Source organism: Bos grunniens, chromosome 6 (assembly GCF_055505025.1).
Source record: "Bos grunniens cultivar Pamir isolate PY7600 chromosome 6, Bosgru_T2T1.0, whole genome shotgun sequence".
NCBI classification, from domain to species: Eukaryota; Metazoa; Chordata; class Mammalia; order Artiodactyla; family Bovidae; genus Bos; species Bos grunniens.
Window position 1 is genome coordinate 99267226 of NC_141170.1, and position 18913 is coordinate 99286138.

Here is an 18913-nt window from a genome sequence, read left to right on the forward strand (position 1 = left end):
CCACTCTCTCTGTGAAAACCTTGTGAGGGGCAGGAGGAAGGTGCAGCCAGAGGAAACCGCATGTGCCAAGGCACTGACGTTGAGAGGGAGCGCAGTGTTCAGGGAACAAGAAAAGCTCAGTATTTCTAGGACATAAGAGGCAGTGAGCGTTGAAGCTGAGCAGGTAGACAGGGCTAGACTGCATGTCCTGCACTTAAGGATTTGATTTTTTTCTCCTGTAAATTAGGAAGGCAGTAAAGATAAGAGTGTGGGCTTTGATTTCAAAGCTGGCTCTGCCATAGACTTGATATGTAACCTTAGGTAAGAGACTTCCTTTCTTTGAGCTTGAGTCTTCTCATTTTTAAAATGGGAGTAATGCCATATGGAACCCTTGTGAGGATTGAATGAGATCATGGATGCAAAGAGCTTAGCATCTAGTAAGCTAAGCTTGTAGTACCTTGCATGGAGTAAGCACTGAGTGAGTGGAGGTGTTTGGGGACTTGAGAGAGATTTGTTGAGTACTTTCTATATTCCAGACACTGTTAAGTGCTAGGATGTAGAGTAATGGACAAAGCAGACCAGATTTTAATCCTTACAAAACTGATATTTTAATGGGAGGGACAGAAAAGAAAGAAATATCCAGTGAAATTACAAACAATACCAACTGTTAATATGAGGTACTAAGAGAGTGAAAAACAGAAAGGATCTGTTTTAGAAAATAATGGTCAAGATAGCCATAAAGTAAGACCTGGACTGCTGGCCATGTGAAGAATCAGCCAAGCAGGTGAACATGTTCTAGAGCACTGCAGTGAAAGAGAGGCTGACTTCTTTGAGGTTTGGAAAGAAAGAAGACCATACCCTTAAGTACACAGTATGAGGGGTGGTGGCTTAAGATACAGCCGGTGAGGGAGGTGAGGACTGTTTATTACAGGGTCACCAAAGACATGGTGAGGAACGAGGAATGGATTCAGAAAGCAAGTAGAAACAGTTGAGAGTTTTGAGCTTGGTAACAATCCCTTCTTAGGTCTCGAGAGTGAAAGTCGCTCAGTCATGTCTGATTCTTTGCGACTTCATGGACTGTAGCCTGCCAGGCTCCTCTGTCCATGGAATTCTTCAGGCAAGAATACTAGAGTGGGTAGACATTCCCTTCTGCAGGAGATCAAACCCAGGTCTCCCTCATTGCAGGCGGATTCTTTACCATCTGAGCTCCCAGGGAAGCCCTCTTATGTCTTAATAAAATCGTTTGTTGGCAATTGAGTGGGAATGCTTTGGAGGGGATAAGATTGGCAGAGGACAGGCCAGTTTGGAGGCTCCTATAATAGTCAATCCTGGGAGAGCTTGGACTATAGTCATGGCAGTAGGTGAAGAGCAGAGTAAATGAGTTCACAGAATTTTCCAGAGAAACAAACAGCTGGGATCAATGATGTAGAGATTAAGGGATATGGGGTTGTCAAGGATGACTCATGTTTCTAGTTCAGGCTAGCAGGGGGATATAGGTGTAGTGCATCCTGTGATGTGGTGCAAGAGGAGGACAGCTTGGGTTGTAAGGATGAATTGAAATTTGGAGATACAGAATTTATGTTGCCTGCCAGGGCCACCAGCCGGATAACATTTATGATGAGCCACTACGTCAGGCAACCGTTTGCAGATAATTGTTTATTTTAAAATATACTCCACCTGAACATGCTGTTGCTCTTCCTAAAATGCAATTGGCTTCTGTTTCTAGACATTGATGAATGTGCTACTGGAAGAGCCTCCTGCCCCAGACACAGGCAGTGTGTGAACACTTTTGGGAGTTACATCTGCAAATGTCATAAAGGCTTCGACCTCATGTACATAGGAGGCAAATACCAATGTCACGGTAATAAACCCCAGCCATTGCATTGTGTTGTGTTTTTCCTGTGGAGCGGAAAGATCTCTTAATTATGATGATGACTGGGATGTCAAGGGCACAGGAGGTTACTGGCAATTAAATTAAGCAGACGTGAAATTCAAACCCTAGTAGTCATGGATGCAAATGTACTTTATTTCTTCCCTTTATCTGCGATTTTACGTGAACATTCACATTGCAAAAAAGAGGCCTTTTTTTTTTTTTTGAAACTATGTATTTTTTGTGACTCATTATTTATCTCCCAAATAAACCTCTTCTTTTCCTACTTCCTGATGCAGATATAGATGAATGCTCCCTTGGGCAGTATCAGTGCAGCAGCTTTGCGCGATGTTACAACATACACGGGTCCTACAAGTGTAAATGTAAAGACGGATACCAGGGCGATGGACTGAATTGTGTGTGTGAGTCATGCTTCTCTCCCAGCTCTGAATTCCAGCAGGAAGTACAGGGTTACACAAAGGCCATTGCTAGAGAAGATAAGGAACAAGATTAAGTATCAAAGAAATATCGTTTTTCATAGCTAGTAAAACTAGTCTTTGATTTCCACAAATAAAAATCACTTGCTCAGGTGTTTTAAAAAATTAAAGACTCAATGATAGACTCTCATCTTAAAAGCATTGAGTTCCTTGACTGAACTCTCTCAATAGCTTCTCTTTAGCAGGTAAGGCATTTTAGAGCCCTTCCTGAGAATTTGATTTTGTTACAATCAGAAATAAATCTATGTTTGTCATCATCATTAGACTAAAATGATGGGATAATCTGAATATTTTGTACATTTTTGTTCCTCTGGTTTATGCCTCCAATTCTGCTATTAAAAAAGCATTTCTTTATTTATTTTCTCTATGTTCAGAACTGTTTTGCTTTTTAAAACTTTATACATTCTATTTGTAGTATGGCTATGTTAGTAGATAAACATGGAAAAAAATACCCTCCAAGATGAAAGTTTCACAAACCAAAGGCCACAATTTAGCATACATTTCATGCAGCAATAGATAAATTAAAAATTTCTGTAGTAAAATATTTACTGAAGATCATGGAGCATAAAATCAGGATTAAAGGATTTTTGAAGGGTCATGTAGTTATATGCCCAGGCTAGAGTAGATCATTCCAGAAAGATTAAATATTAATTCCTTTTGGTGAATACAATCAAGGACGAAGTTTCCACAGATGATCTTCATGATCTCTGGACATTTTTCTAAAAAGCAATTGTATAAATTAATAAAGGGGAAGGAAAGCCAAATATTAAACCATAAATAGAGCATTTAGTGAGAATGTGTTTGTGTGAATTGAATTTATATAAAGTGTGGAAAAGAAAAGTATTAGTCTTTAGACAATTCTAAACATGATTTTATATTGCTAATATACACATACCATGGGGACATTTAACATTGACTCTAAATATACATTTCTCATACTTTAAAATTTTAGAATATCTCTGCATTAAAAAAAAATCTCATCGATTCTTGTTTCTTTCTACTTTACAAATACTTAAAACTGTGTTTTGATACATTTCACTTTAGAAACACAATATAATTCTTTGTACATCCACCAGATATGTTTATGCGATATGTGTTTGAGTATATATATGTATATATTATATATACACACTAGTATTTGCTTTTTTCTTCTTAAACAGCGTGACTTACATTAGGGGAATATTCTAAATGTAAAAAGTAAGCCTCATTGGCATGAGGTATTTTGATGTGTTTGTTTCTTACAAGTCGATATCTTTGTTTTTAAGGAGAGATGGTTATGCACTAATTAAAATATATTTACTCTTCTAGATATTCCAAGAGTAATGATTGAACCTTCAGGTCCTATTCATGTTCCAAAGGGAAATGGTACCATCTCAAAGGGCGATGGAGGACACGGTAATTGGATTCCTGATGTCAGAAGTACTAGGTGGCCTCTGAAGACACCATACATGCCTCCCGTCATGACCGACAGGCCCACTTCTAAGCCAACAGCTAGGCCTACACCAAAGCCAATGCCAGAGCCTACACCCCCTCCACCCCCACCCACAGAACTCAGAACACCTCCACCAGCAACAGCCCCGGAAAGACCAACCACCAGACTGACAACCGTAGCACCAGTTGCCACCACGTCTCCAAGAGAGATTACAGTTGACAACAAGATACAGACGGATACTCAGAAACCTCGAGGAGATGTGTTCAGTAAGTCACAAATGCTGCCACATTTGGGGGGACTTTTCCTCCAGTTCTTTTGAGATGTAATTGACATTCAGCATTGTAGAAGTTTAAGGACGTACAGCATAATGGTTTGACTTATACTGTGCTGTGCTGAGTCACTCAGTTGTGTCCCGTTCTTTGCGACTCCATGGACTGTAGCCCACCAGGTTCCTCTGTCTATGGGGATTCTCCAGGCAAGAATACTGGAGTGGCTTGTCATGCCCTCCTCCAGGGGGTCTTCCCAATCCAGAGATCGAACCCAGGTCTTTTGCCCATTTTTTAATTGAATTATTGGTGGTGGTTTTTTTTGGTTTTTTTTTTGCTATAAAGTTATATGAGTTTCCTGCATATTTTAGATACTAACTCCTTGCCAGATATATGATTTGCAAGTATTTTTCCTCATTCTGTAGGCTGTCTCTTCACTCTGTTGATGCTTTCTTTTGCTGTGCAGCAGCTTTCTAGTTTGATGTCATCCTGCTTATTATTTTCTTGCTTGTGCTTTAGGTCCCATCAAAGGAAATCATTGCCAAGATCCGTGTTGAGGAACTTTCTTCCTGTTTTCTTCTAGGAGTTTTGTGGTTTCAGGTCTTTTGTTCAAGTCTTAAATTCATTTCAAGCTAATTTTTGTGAGTAGTATAAGGGTCTAGATTCATTCTTTTTTACCTGTTATTATCCAGTTTTCCCAGCACCATTTATAAAGAGACTGAATTTTCTCCTTTAAGTATTCTTGGGTCCCTTGTCAAATGTTATTTGACCTTATGTGCTTGGGTTTATTTTTGAGCTCCTGATTTTGTTCCATTGGTCTAAATGTCCGTTTTTATGCCAGTACCATACTGATTGATGACTGTATCTTTCTAGTATACCTTAAGATCAGGAAGGGGGTGCCGACCAGCTTGTTCTTCTTTCTCAGGATTGCTTTGGCTGTTTGTGGTCTTTTGTGTTAGCCACAGGCCATGTCTTGAATAAGAACCAGTTATACATAGTATAAGTCATATATCCCTATTGTGACATATTATAAAGAGCTATATAAAAGTCTGTCAATTGGGCAACTAAGAATGTGAGTGGAAAAGGAAAGAATAAGTAGATCATAGCTTCTATTCAGTATGAGAATTCTCCTAACCTATTCAGATTTAGTTGAAAACTTTCAGAGATGGGGAGCTTAACATAGCACATGCCATTTAACTTTTAATCTAAGTGTTCATTCATTCAACCAGTAAACATTTTAGAATGCCAGGCCCTGTATTAGGCACTGGCCTTACGAAGGTAAAACAGAAAAGCATACACGCTGATGGAAAAGACAGTTGCCCCGAAGATAACTGTAGTACTTAGTGGGAGAGAAGTGGAGGTAGGGAAGAGGGGTACCTAACTGGCCAGGGACAGTTTGGGGAATGGGGAGGCTTCTTGAGTGAAATGGGGCAAAGGGGATTAAAAAAAGGGAGGCATGGTTCACGGGCACAGCAGAGGCACAAGGGTAGGAAGCAGCAAAGCATATGCAATAAACTCCCAGCAAACCGGCAGGCTGAGCCAAGGACTGAGAAGAAAAACTGGCCAACTACCCCTTGTCTTTACTGTAAACTGGTGGTTAGATCTATACGGGAACCAGGTTGGATTCAAGATTCCAGATTTTTAATGGGTGTCAGTGGAGATAGAGGCTGTAGGTAAAGAAGTTTTGAAAGTGGGGAAGAGGTTGTCCTCTTATTACTAGAATAAAATTTGCTTTGTTCAACCTCTTTTTGAGCCTTTTAACGTGTTATTTTTTTTTAATAGTCTCTTTCTTCCCATTATTCCTCTCTATACCAACACACATGAATTTAAAAATAACATTGACGTTCACCCCTAGCATTTAGCAGGATAAAACTGGGGAGATGCAGGGCTCCAATGATGTTTGAGAGCACTCGTTTTAAGAGACTGTGATCTTAAAGACTTGCCCTCAGGAAGAATTACCTTGATCCCATGCCAAGACTGTTGGATGCGGCAGATAGTGTGGCTGCTTTGGGATACTCCTGCCAAAAATTAAATTCCACTCTCAGTTCATCTTCAGTCATAGCTGCTGGTTAAATTAGCATGGATGAGGATATTTTGGAAGCTTCTTAATTTGCTGTCTGGAGTCTATAGCATATATTCCAAGTAAGGGAGTGGTTCTAAGATTTTAATTCATAATATAAAGAAAAGTTCTATTTAACAACCTCTTCCACTAAACATATATATCTTTCAATGTAAAGAAAAATACAATCGAAGTAAGGGGCTATTTGGAGACTGCCCAACAGTGGCTGTAACTAACATCAACTGAAAATTCATGAAATGAGGAGAGCCAAAGTCTATTCTCAGACCAGTGGAGAGTAAGGATGGCTTAAGAAATTACGAACTTGGGTAAACTCCAGGAGATAGTGAGGGACAGGGAGGCCTGATGTGCTGCGGTCTATGAGGCTGCAGAGTCAGACACAACTTAGTGATTGAACAACAACAACAGCAAGAAATAATTATGCCAGAAATGAAGAAAGTATCCAATGAATAAATGGTGTTGAACTGAAATAGTGTTAAGGTTTCTCTGCCAGGTATGTTATAGTGCAGATTCATGGGCAGGTATCTAATCAGCAGTTGTTTTCCCTGAGGCGGGTCATACAATGCCTGGGACAGAGTAGGCTCTCAGAAATATTTGTTGAATGAAGTGAAATGGATTTTTATATTGGATTCAGCTATTTCTCAACTATTCAATAGACTATTGATTCTTACAGGCTATCCCCAAATAATCTAATTTATTTCAGACTTATGATCTTTCTCTTAGGCTGATGAAGCTTAATGTAGCTATTAAAATAAAACATTCTCTGGAAAACTAAATCTAACATACTTCTAAATTTTTAAGCATGATTCTGAGAAACAGTCAAAAGATATTGGAAAAGAATATAAGACAGAGGCATATGAAAATGAGAAGTGCTACTGTTGAGGATAGAATACATTGAATCAGAAGATACGGTTTTGATTCTCACCTCTATTACATGTGAGTTCAGTGACTTTGGCCTGATTACTGTGTTTTCTACCTGAATGTTTTCATCTGTTACATGAATGTTTTCATCTGTTACATGGCAGTAGTATTTAACATTCTCATAGAGTGCTTCAGGGATCAAACATAATACAAGTAAAAATGTTTGTGAATTTTTAAATACTGTGAAATGTAAAAGATTGTTGTATTTTATAGGAATGACTATGATGGGGAACATTTAAATAATATGTGATTAAGACAATAACTTTTATATATGATATGGAATATTAAGCATATGTTTTTTAAATAATTTCAACGTGAGGAACCCTAGGTTTTTCAGATTGTGTGAACAGAATTATAATCAGATATATTTGCAGGACTAGCCCTAGCTTGTTTTAAGCAGCACTGAAGTTACCTGATGGGCTTCCCTAGTAGCTCCGATGGTAAAGAATCTGCTTGCAATGCAGGAGACCTGAGTTTGATCCCTGGGTTGGGAAGATCCCCTGGAGAAGGAAATGGCAAAACCCACTCCAGTATTCTTGCCTGGAGAATCCCATGGACAGAGGAGCCTGGTGAGCTATAGTCTGTGGGGTTGCAAAGAGTTGGACATGACTGAGGGACTAACACTTTTGCTTTCAAAGTTACCTGATACAGCATTAAATTCTTGTTCCTCCACTAATGGGACAGACCGATGCTTTTCAAAGTGTTTTATAGAACGTTAGTTTTCTGGGATATTAGGCAAGTGTATACCTAAAAAGTTCTGAAGTCGAATAAATTTGAGAGATCCTATGCTTCGTCAGGGCTTCCCAGGTGACACAGTGGTGAAGAATCTGCCTGCCGACGCAGGAGACACAAGAGATTCAAGTTTGATCCCTGGGTTGGGAAGATCCCCTGGAGGGGAGGGCATGACAACCCACTCCAGTATTCTTGCCTGGGAAAGCCCACGGACAGAGGAGGCTGTTGGGCTACAGTCCATGGGGTCACAAAGAGTCGGACATGACTGAGCAACTGAGTAAGCCTGCAGGTTTAGTCAACTTAAATAGGTTTGTTAAGTATAGGACTTTTCAATATGCTAGCGGTCATTATGAATCTCTTGAAGAGGCATATAAGGTGCATCATTTCCCAAATGGATTTAACCATGGGATTATTTAACTGTTGGGCTCAGAGTTCATTATAGCCCACTTCAGATGAGGCTGGGTTGAACTAAGACTTCTAGAGACTACAAACCCAATAGCCTTATCCCATTAGCTGTCATTTATGTGGTTTCTGAAACTACTGGGTTGATCTTGGACTCAAAGAGCCTGGTGGGGATATAGTAAGGGGGTGTAGGGAGGACAGAAAATTACCGGGCAGACTTAGAGCAAGAAAGGCAGATTTAACTGGTGGGCTGCCTGCCTGGATATCAGAGGTATGCTGCAGGGGATTGCTAAAAGGTTGGAGACCAAGTGAACACCAAAGACAAAAATCTGGTATCAGAGCAGGTAGGAGGGATCCCAGAGCAGAGAAAAAAGGAAAAACGCTATATAGAACCCAAAGTAAAGGACGTTAGGGAAAAATGCAATTCCAGTCTAGCAATACAGTGAAATATTATGCATTGATTTCTTTTTCTAAAAAATGTTCGCTGACTTGGAAAAGTACTTACTTTATAAAAATGTTAAGTGAAAGAGAATATACAGAACTGGGTATACCATTTGATCCCAATTAGGTATAAAATACACATCTTCCTATGTCTGGATGAATACAAAAGTCTGGAAGAAAAAAGACCAAAATAGTAACCATGGATCTATCCAGTTCTTGATGTTTGGGGTGATTTTCATTGCCTTTTTGTTATCCTCATGCAGTGATTTTTAATCTTCCCATTCCCCCTGTCACTGGTCACAGTAATTTATTACAACAGTCTTTCCTTAGGAGAGGGTGGTTGTTGTTGTTCAGTCGCTAAGTCGTGTGCAACTCTTTGCAACTGACCCCAAGCATGCCAGGCTTCTCTGTCCTTCATTGTCTTCTGTAGAATCCCACCCTCCTAGCAAGAGAGTTTTGTGTTTTGAAAAAGTACCCCAGGGAATGTTGATGGTGAATCATGTTAACTTTATTAGAACTTGCTGGTTTTTAAAAACTCAAAGTTTTGTTAACTTCTATTTTTAACCTTTCAAAATTTGTTTATAATTGAGCATGTCAGATTTGTCCAGTTTTAGCTAGAAAGCTCTGCAAGGAATATAATAGCACTGGGATCAGAAAGTAGATTTTTCTCAGAGTGTTACCAGAAGCCCAGTTGAACCAGAGTGATTTAGGGTACTTATTTAAGATGTAGAGTCCTAATCCACACATTAACTAGATTGGACTTTCTGGGGAGGCATGTCTCAGTCTTCAGTGTGTATATAAATCAGACAGAGACTATGTTAAAAATGTCCAACTCTTAGAATTCCATGGACTGTAGCCGCCAGGCTCCTCTGTCCATGGGATTCTCCAGGCAAGAATACTGGAGGAGGTTGCCATCTGCTTCTCCGGGGGATCTTCCTGACCCAAGAATCAAACCTGGGTCTCCTGCATTGCAGGCAAGTTCTTTACCAAAGAGTAGGGTTCCCTAAAACACAATGACAACTCAGTACAGCAAAACCATGCCTTGAATGGAGACAAAGCCAGCTGTGGGTTGTTCCACCTGCAGTGCAGGAGATGCAGGAGATTCGGGTTTTATCCCTGGGTCTGGAACAGCTCCTGGAGGAGGGCATGGCAACCTACTCCAGTCTACTTGCCTGGAGAATTCCATGGATAGAGGAGCCTCGTGGGCTACAGTCCATGGAGTCACAAAGATTTGGACATGACTGGGCAATGGAGCGTGCACACATGGTTGTTTAAAATTTAACACTTGTGCCTAAAACATAGTGTATAGCATCTGGGCCATATCAAGAAGGAAAGTGTTGCAGAATAAAGATTATGGAATATAATGTAATATGTATCAGGGGCTTTTAAGAGTGGCCATATCAGAAAACCAGACTCATTGTTGCTGTAATACTCTAGATCATGACTGTGTGCTGAAATTCCAGTTGAGCACCATCAGTAAGACAGAGTTGTTTGCCCTTTAATGATTGCTGCTTGGCTGCCTCCTGTCCACAAGTTCTTTCTCTTTTCCCTTTTACGGATTTTGCAGAGTCTGTGGCTGGTGTGATCACATTGTTCCATAGTCATGGAAATATGATCTCTTTTCTGATTCTGTGTGGTGATGAGTAAAAAGATTGTTTCTGCTGAGGGGTGAAAAGGTCTTCAAACTAGTTTGCTTTCTAGTAGACCGTAAGGCCTAGAGAGACCCTGGAGAAGATGCCTGGCATCTTCCTGAAGATGAAATTTCAGCAAATGTTTTGAAGGACTGCTTGAAGGTCAGGTTCGAATGCTGTGAATTCTGAAAGTTTTCAAGGCATTTTATTTATATTTTAATTGGATCCTGTGATGGCTGTTTAAAAAAAAAAATAGGTCTCTCCCGAAGGTATAAATTGAGTTCTTGGTGAACATGAGCAAAGTCAGAGATCAGATTTTTTTGTTGAGTTGCTGTGCACATTTAGAGTTGTAATGAAAAATACTATGCTCATAGCCACTCTGTGACTTGCAGCATGTTACCAAATCTTCCTGTGCCTTTGTTTCCTTATCTGTAGGTGGGGGTAATAACAGTATCTGCTTCATTGGGCTGTTGTGAAAATCAGGTGAGAGAGTGCTTGTAAAACTCTTACCATAGTGTTTGGCATACAATAAGAACTCAATACCCAAAAGCTGTACTACTTCTATTGATATTGTTGAATTCATTTACATGGTGAAGAAAACATGTCCCACTTAACTCATAAAAACACAGCCTTATTTTGTCTTCTAGTTTTGAGTTTATATTTTTCTGATGCTTTTTATCATGTTTCATTACTTACGACCAAGTAATTGGAATATCCTGTTTTATTTTTTTAGGTATTTATGGTACCTAATTGAACAGTGGTAATGTTAAAACAGAGACAGTATCACCTCAACTTCTTTACTGAGCAAATAGTGATGACAGCCTTTTCAGAGATGAATCTATGTAGATGGGAAACTTACATGATGGGTCTTCTAAATACCAGAAATAAAAGCTTTCCCTTTTCCTTTGAAGTGATTCATTAGTCCCAAGGGCATGAGGCCTGTCCCTCACAGTGGTGGGCTTCTGTGTCACCCAGGGTATTGGTGCTGTGCTCATCCAGGCAGCAATAGTCAGAGAGTCGGCTATGGTACCACCTGTGCTCTGTTCTAGGGCTCAGACTCAGGCCTCACCTTCTAACTTCCTTTGGCTTATAGGAAAGCAAAGGGAAAAAACGTTTCTGGTGGTAAAACCTAGGGATCTTCAGAGATTACAGAGTGGGGATGAAAGGCAAGGAGTCTGAGATGCTGTCTTTTGCCTCCCACCACTCCTCTCTTCCTTGTTCTTTGCCTCCACATTCCTTGTCCAGTGATCTGTGATCTAGAAAAGATGAGTCATCACTCTTATGGTCATACTTAGAGAAAAGCCATCTCTTAGACATTCTCTTCTCCTGGTGTGGCTCTAGGCAAGTGCTTCAAGTCATCCTGCAACCTTACTAGAAGAGAAAGGGAAGTTACAAAAATGGGGCTGATTATTGTTAGCTGTGTCTATGTTCCTACCTTTCACTAGAGATTTAATTTTTCCCAGTTCTACTCTTTACTCTCAGCCCAAAGGTGTCTTTTGAACTTTGGGGATTTTTCCCACAGTGAAAGCTTTGGCACACTGGGGCTTATTTCTGTGGAGCTCAGCAACCCTTTGCATTTTGTTAGTGATCGGTAGATGACTGAGAATTTTCTCTAAGGTAGTTAAGGAAATTTCAGAATCTCTTTTCTAATCTTTTTATTTGCTTCCCTCTGGTGATTTAAAGCTGTACTGTGTATGTTCTTCATCTGGAGAAGGAAGGAAAGGACAGGGGAGAGAGGGAAGTGGGGCAGGGGGAGAGGAGGGGAGGGGAGAAAGGAGGAGGGGAGCAGAGAGAGGTGAGAGATAGTCTCTTAAAACCCTTGTCATTCATGCCCACTTCTGCCACAAGAAAGAGCCTTCAGAATATTAGGGAAGTTACATATGTACCATTTTCTCCAGATGAACTAAACCGCTAAGTATAGAAAGAATTTAAGACAGTGTTATCTTTAATCTTCTAGTCCTGCAACAAATGCCAAAACTGGCCTGGGTAATGTCATGGGAGCCACCCTGGAACAGAAACAGAATTTGTAAACCTACCTTTAATAAATTGTGCTTACATTCTGCTATAGTAGTTACTCTTTGAAAGAAGTCTGGTAGTAGGTGTGTGGGATAATATTTACATTTCCTTCACTGGGCTTACCTTTTTTTCAATTGGAGTTGACTTGCTTTACAGTGTTGCATTAGTTTCTGCTACAGCACAGTGAATCAGTTATCTGTGTACATGAATCTCTTTCCTGGGTTTCCTTCCTGTTTAGGTAACCACGGGAAATTGAGCAGAGTTCCCTGTGCTGTGTAGCGGGTTCTCAGTAGTTATCTATTTTATACATAGGCTTTAGGGGCTTCCCTGGTGGCTCAGTTGGTAAAGCGTCTGCCTGCAATGCGGGAGACCCAGGTTCAGTCCCTGGGTTGGGAAGATCCCCTGGAGGAGGAAGTGGCAATCCACTCCAGTATTCTTGCCTGGAGAATTCCAAGGACAGAGGAGCCGGATGGGTCACAAAGAGTCAGACACGACTAGGCAACTAACACTTATACAAAGTAGAGTATATATGTCACTGTGCTTACTTTTAATGTTTTTTGGTAAAAATATTCAGTTGACTCTTGGGGAAACCTCATTTATGAAAACAGGTTATATATTAATACCATTATCCCTGAGGAAAATATACTTACTAGAACATCCCAGGGCAGAGTTCCTTTTAAGAGGTTTTTTGCTTATCTGTGTGGCCAGTTCTTCTCCCAGGCTTCCGGGCTCCTGTGTCCCCCAGCCATCGGGAACATCCTGGGCCCCTGAGCCCCATCCAACCACATTTTATCCGTCTGTCCGCTTGCTTCAGTACCTGTTCCTTCTCTTTATTTTAGTTCATAAGATTATAAGAAGTAGGTTTTGGTGGATGAAACATTGACTAATGGAAGAAAAGGTTTTAGGAAATTATCTAAATAGTATATGAAAACACTCTTTGGTTGGTGTTAATTGTGGTCCTAACTGCCCTTTGACAGCCACTCCCCCCTGTTCATCCTCTACGCTCCAGCCAGAATGCTGTACCTGATCTTGGCGCTCCTCTGTTACAGTCTTCGAGACTTCAGTTTCAACCAGAATGAAGTCCACAGTCTTCACAGTGCTGTAAAAGGCCCTGCAGGATCTGCCTGCACCTCTAGCTTTATTTGGAGCCCTCCCTACTTCCCCTCTCCACCACCGCCTCCAGCACCCTCGTGAGCTCTGCCCCTGGAATGATGTTCACATTCATACCTGATCAGTCTCTAGGGCGCCAGCTCACAGTAACTCATCCTGCAGGTCATAGTGTAAGCAGCTCCTCAGAGATGTTCATGCATCTGTCTTCTGGTCAGCCCCCTGTTCCCCGGGGAGTCTTTAACCCATTCTGTCATTTTGTGTGTGTGATAATGATCCAGTTTCACCTTTTTTTTTTGCATGTGGCCATCCAGTTTCCCAACATTTTTTATTGAGGAAACTATTCTTTCTACACTGTAGACTCTTGGTTCCTTGGTCATATATTAATTGACCATGCATGGGAGTGTATATCTCATCACTTTTTTCTAGTCTGTTTTTTTCTTTGTTCATTTGTTTTTCTTGTACATAGTGGAAATCATTTCATTTAAAGTTTTATATAAACTGTAAAATATACCAGGGGGTGGGTAGTGAACCTTCTCTTGACACTTCAGTGGGACACTTCAGTCCATACTGGTGTGTGTAAGGAAGGAGGATTCGTTGAATAATTTAGCAGAGCCACAGACTGCAGCACACAAAATTGTACGAACTAATAGCTGCTGAGCATCTTAGATCTAAATTCCTTGGCATACTTCCCGGTGAACTGCAATGAAGGTGGGCATGACCATCCACTGCTAAATTAAATGGTTCTTGGAAACGAAGTGCCTAAAATACTAATGAACCATCTGGCACTTCACAAGTTGTTAGATGACTAATTCTCTGAGTGGCTGTTTTCCAAACGTGTGGTCTCATCCCTTACTTTTAACCTCCATCCCTCCCACTTTCTTCGTTTCTGAGCATCCTCCAGACACTGTGAATACCTTTCTCTCATATTTCCAAGCACCTTCTTTGTACTCACTGCCTTAAATACTCGCTCTTCCCCGTCTCCAGCACTTGGCTTTTAGCTTGGAAGGTTCCATCTTCTTTCCGTCTCAGACTGATCAGTGGTTGCTCAGAGAGGACCTCCTTGGTAAAACAGGCCCTTGTGCCAGGAAACCTTTGTCCTGTCCTCCCCTCTGCACCAAGACTCTCCTTACCATTTGACGTCCTTCATTTAGAGAAACAGGGGCTGATAAACCTTCATCAGTTCAGTTCAATTCAGTTGCTCAGTCATGTCTGACTCTTTGCAACCCCATGAATCACAGCACGCCAGGCCTCCCTGTCCATCACCAACTCCCGGAGTTCACTCAGACTCACGTCCATCGAGTCAGTGATGCCATCCAGCCATCTCATCCTCTGTCATCCCCTCCTCCTCCTGCCCCCAATCCCTCCCAGCATAATGCCCTTAAAATATGGTAGTGTCAAATTTGAGCTATTCCAGTCCAGAGATGATTTGTATATTCTATAACAAGAGAAGGGAACAAAAAAGTAATTGTTCTATGGATTTGGTTTTTTTAAAAAAACTCTATGTCATGAGAAATGAAACATGTGTGCCTACAACCCTGTAATATTTCTAGTCATAAGAGGCGGACTGCCTCTCAGAACCCCAGATGAGGAAAGGAGAGCTGAAATTGGACGACTTTGCTGTCAGTCATTTGGGTGTAAAAGTGGCCTCCCCAAGGGCGCTTGTGATCAGTTTGTCCCGAGATCTTGTCCATTAACTAGCCTCTCTTCTTCCACCCATCTGATGCTGTATTTCAGATGGTATATATGAGTGGGGGGCAGGGCGTGGAGATGAGCAAGGGGCTTCAGTGTTTAGATTTCCACAAAAAAAAAAATAGAAAAGAAAAACTTCAAAAGTAGTAAGCTAAAAAAATCAGGGCAAGTATTATGGGTTTGTTACTTAATTTTAAAAATTATTGCTAAAAATCACTGGAACATTATTGAAAAAGAACTTTTTTGACTGATGTCTGTTCCATGGTGTTCTACATCTTTCCTCCCTGCCTTATAAAAATAGAGCTAATTAATTTAAGTTCTGGCAAAGAAAAGGGAGGATTCCCTGGTCTTGGGCCAAGAATCCCCTCCACTACCACCAGCATTCTCTCACACTCTCCACTCCCAGCCCAGCTACTCTCCCTGACATCATCTGGCGCTTTTCCATGCTAGTTTTCATTAGAATTTGGAGTTGTAGTGTCCTAAATTCTACATTTAAAATTTGCCTCTCCCATTAGAATGCAGGCTCCGAGGGGGCCGGGTCCTTCTTGCTCTTGTGCAGTCTGTTTCCTCGGGACCTCCCCCAGGGCTTGACATATGTGTGGCAGTTAGATGTACATTGAAGAAGTAAATAAATGGATATGAATCCATTTTTAAAGTGTACATGGGCTTCTGACAAGGTCTTCCCATTCACTCAATAAACACTTACTGAATGCCTGTCACTTGGTTCAACCCTGGAAATGCCACATGAATAAGACGTGATTGATGCCCTCCAGGACTTCAGAAGCCAGCAGAGGGAGAGACGCACATGTGTGTAAATGACTGCAGTTCTTTAGGAAAGAGTGGAATAGCAGCATGTAAATATGAGTACAGTGGGGAAGAGTTGAATTCACTCAGAACATTAGAGTTTTCACCCGGCCAGTGGTATTTATGCTGAGCTTTGAACAGAGATCTTGCCTGGAGAATCCCATGGACAGAGGAGCCAGGCAGGCTACAGTCCATGGGATCGCAAAGAGTCAGACATGCCTGAGCGACTAAAAAAACATTTTTTTTTTGTAACAGAGAGGGGAGGTTAGATTGGTTAATTAGCAGGAAGAAGAGCATCCCGGGCTGGGCAGGGGGTCAGAGAGGTGAACAGGACAGCATGTTCGGGCAGTACTGTGTGTTTTAGGGGGTGGATTGTGAACTCTGTGCTAAGGGGTTTGGATTTGATCTAAAAGGAGCCAGGGATCCTGCTTAAGCCCTGAAGCCTATCGCAGATGCGGAGTTCACTGGAGACGAGTTCATGCTTTGGTTAGAAAGTTAAACCGTTCGCTGCAATTGCAGGCATCCCCACCGCCCATTAAAACAGCCTTAGAGTCCATAATGTATCTTTCATAGACAAATTTTAGAATTTCATAGAGATATTTTGCTAGAAATTGGTAGCTGTTTTAAAATGTATTTTCCAGATACTTTTTAATGTATGTTGAATTTTAGAAGCTTTTGAAACCCATTTATTAAAACTGTACCCAGAAAAATGTTATCTCTCCAGAACAAACTTCATGAATCCTCATGTGAACTGTGATGAAATATTTTGGAGTTTCCAGATGAGTGTAATACCTACGTCTTTCCCCCATTGTTAAAGGTAATGCCTCTTTGTCAATGCCTCATTAAAACTGAACAAAATGCATCTCTCTTGCAGTTCCACGGCAGCCTTCAAATGACTTGTTTGAAATATTTGAAATTGAAAGAGGAGTCAGTGCAGATGATGAAGCAAAGGATGATCCAGGTAGATCCCTATATTCTTAGTACTGTTATAATGACACTATTCCCCTCTATTTCATTAGAATAACATTTTTTAATTGGAGGATAATTGCTTTACAATGTTGTGTTAGTTTCTGCTTTACAACAACATGAATCAGCTTTAAGTAAAACAGCTTTTAAATTGTAGATTGTTTGGTCACATCTGAGAAAATGGTACTTTTTTCTTCTTTTTTTACCACTTGGTTTCCCCTGTAGTTAGATCAGTTGAGCAAAACAGTGAATCGTCATTATCTTCTTTTAAAAAATATTGAAGCAGCATTAAGCTGAGGAGGAAGTCATATTTTATAAGTGATGACGTAACAAGGTCATAATTTGGCAGCAATGGTGTGTTCTATTTTTACAGCTGAGCACTGATGCACCATTGTGCTGAGAAAGGATTCATGTGATTTCCTTTTGATCTCATGGACAGACCTTCTGGTGGGATATTTAAATGTGGACAGGAGAGAACACTTGGACAGATACTCCTAGTTCTCAAGACTTTTGTTGTTGTTAGCCCTTGGGTTTGTGGTCTACTCATCTTTCTGGTAATTTCCTTGCAGGTGTTCTGATACACAGTTGTAATTTTGACCATGGGCTTTGTGGATGGATCCGGGAAAAAGACAGTGACGTGCACTGGGAACCAGTGAGGGATCCAGCAGGTAAAACCATTCGTCTAACTCTAGTACACATTTCAGCTGGGTCCTATCTGAGGACCCAGTTCCGCTACTCAAGGATGCTGCGACACAGCTCTCTGTTTACTCAGAAAAGAACGTGTGTCCAGCATTCATCTTCTATTTTTTTAGGTGAACTGAATTTGTTAGCTAGCAATTAGAATTATAAGTAGACAAGCAATTTATTAAAAGGCCAGCTAATTTCTCTCAAAACAGCTTGGTGTAAATATAAAACATGTAGACTCATTCTAACATGTAAAGTTATGTGTAGTGCCCCCTGCCCAAGGATAAAAATAATATGATACAGCAGCCATCATATAGTCCCTGGTTGTTTTCTTGATTATGTCTTTCTTTAAGAAATAGTAGAAGGAAACAGTGGAAATTTCTGTGAAGTTGTGGATCTCTCTCACAATCTAGTTTTCAGTCTAATTTGGATGTTGGACAAATTCGTTATAAATTACCACCACTTTTTCTACAAGTGAATGTTATTGGAAAGGTAGGTGTAAATATAGACACTCGGAAAATTAAGACTTTTAAATTACACACGTCCTACAAATCTAAAGTTTCAGAAATTACAACATGTTTTGTCATCTTGCTTCAGGAAACAAAGCTACATATTATTGTTGGTTTTCCCCTCCTCCCTTTAGTAGTTAGTCTTTTATGGGTGAGTCAAACTTAATGGAAGGGTGAGAAGTTTGGGTTCTTTTTTTTCCTTTTTACACTCCCGATTCTAGACTAGGGAATGAAAGATGAAAATCATGAAAAAAAGAATAAAAAAAAGTTACTTGCTTTAAAAGCCTAGTTCCTCAATACTATCCCAGCTATAGAGATAGAGCACAGAACATGTAAAGGTTAGCTTGAGGATATGCTCTATTAAAACCAGCTCTTCTTAGTGGTCAGTATGCACCAAATCAGCCGGAGACCTTGTTAAAATGTAGGTTTTCATGCATTTCTCATACTTCCTGGGGATACTTTTCAGGTTCATCCCTCATGTACATTTTGAGTAGCAAGTTACTAAAGATTGGGGGCCAAAATATATTCATTAGATCCCCTAAGACTGAAATGTTAGAGATATTTAAAAAATGAAATTTGAGGTAAGCTTTTAAAAAATTCCCTGGTGGTTCAGATGGTAAAGAATCTGCCTGCAATGTTAGACACCTGGATTCAGTCCCTGGATTGGGAAGATTGCCTGGAGAGGGGAATGGCAACCCACTTCAGTGTTCCTGCCTGGGGAATTCCATGGACAGAGGCGCCTAGCAGGCTATAATCCATGGGGTCACAAAGAGTCAGACACTGACTGAACGACTAACTGTTTCACTTAAAAAAATAAGTATGCAATAAATTCAGAGGGATTTTTAGATTTAACTATAAAATAATTTTTAATCTCACATACACACATA

At 40.5% G+C, this 18913-nt stretch overlaps 1 protein-coding gene across 25 annotated transcripts in view; it reads left to right on the forward strand.

The window, feature by feature from the left end:
• The window catches only part of NPNT (nephronectin), a 100419-nt gene that overhangs the window by 52625 nt on the left and 28881 nt on the right, over positions 1-18913 (forward strand). For all 25 annotated transcript variants that reach the window (XM_086406939.1, XM_086406921.1, XM_086406935.1 and 22 more), the window contains 5 exons: positions 1706-1840; positions 2149-2271; positions 3655-4044; positions 16742-16828; positions 17403-17501. In XM_086406939.1, the coding sequence (XP_086263065.1) occupies positions 1706-1840; positions 2149-2271; positions 3655-4044; positions 16742-16828; positions 17403-17501 (834 nt within the window). The remainder of the gene's footprint in view (positions 1-1705; positions 1841-2148; positions 2272-3654; positions 4045-16741; positions 16829-17402; positions 17502-18913) is intronic.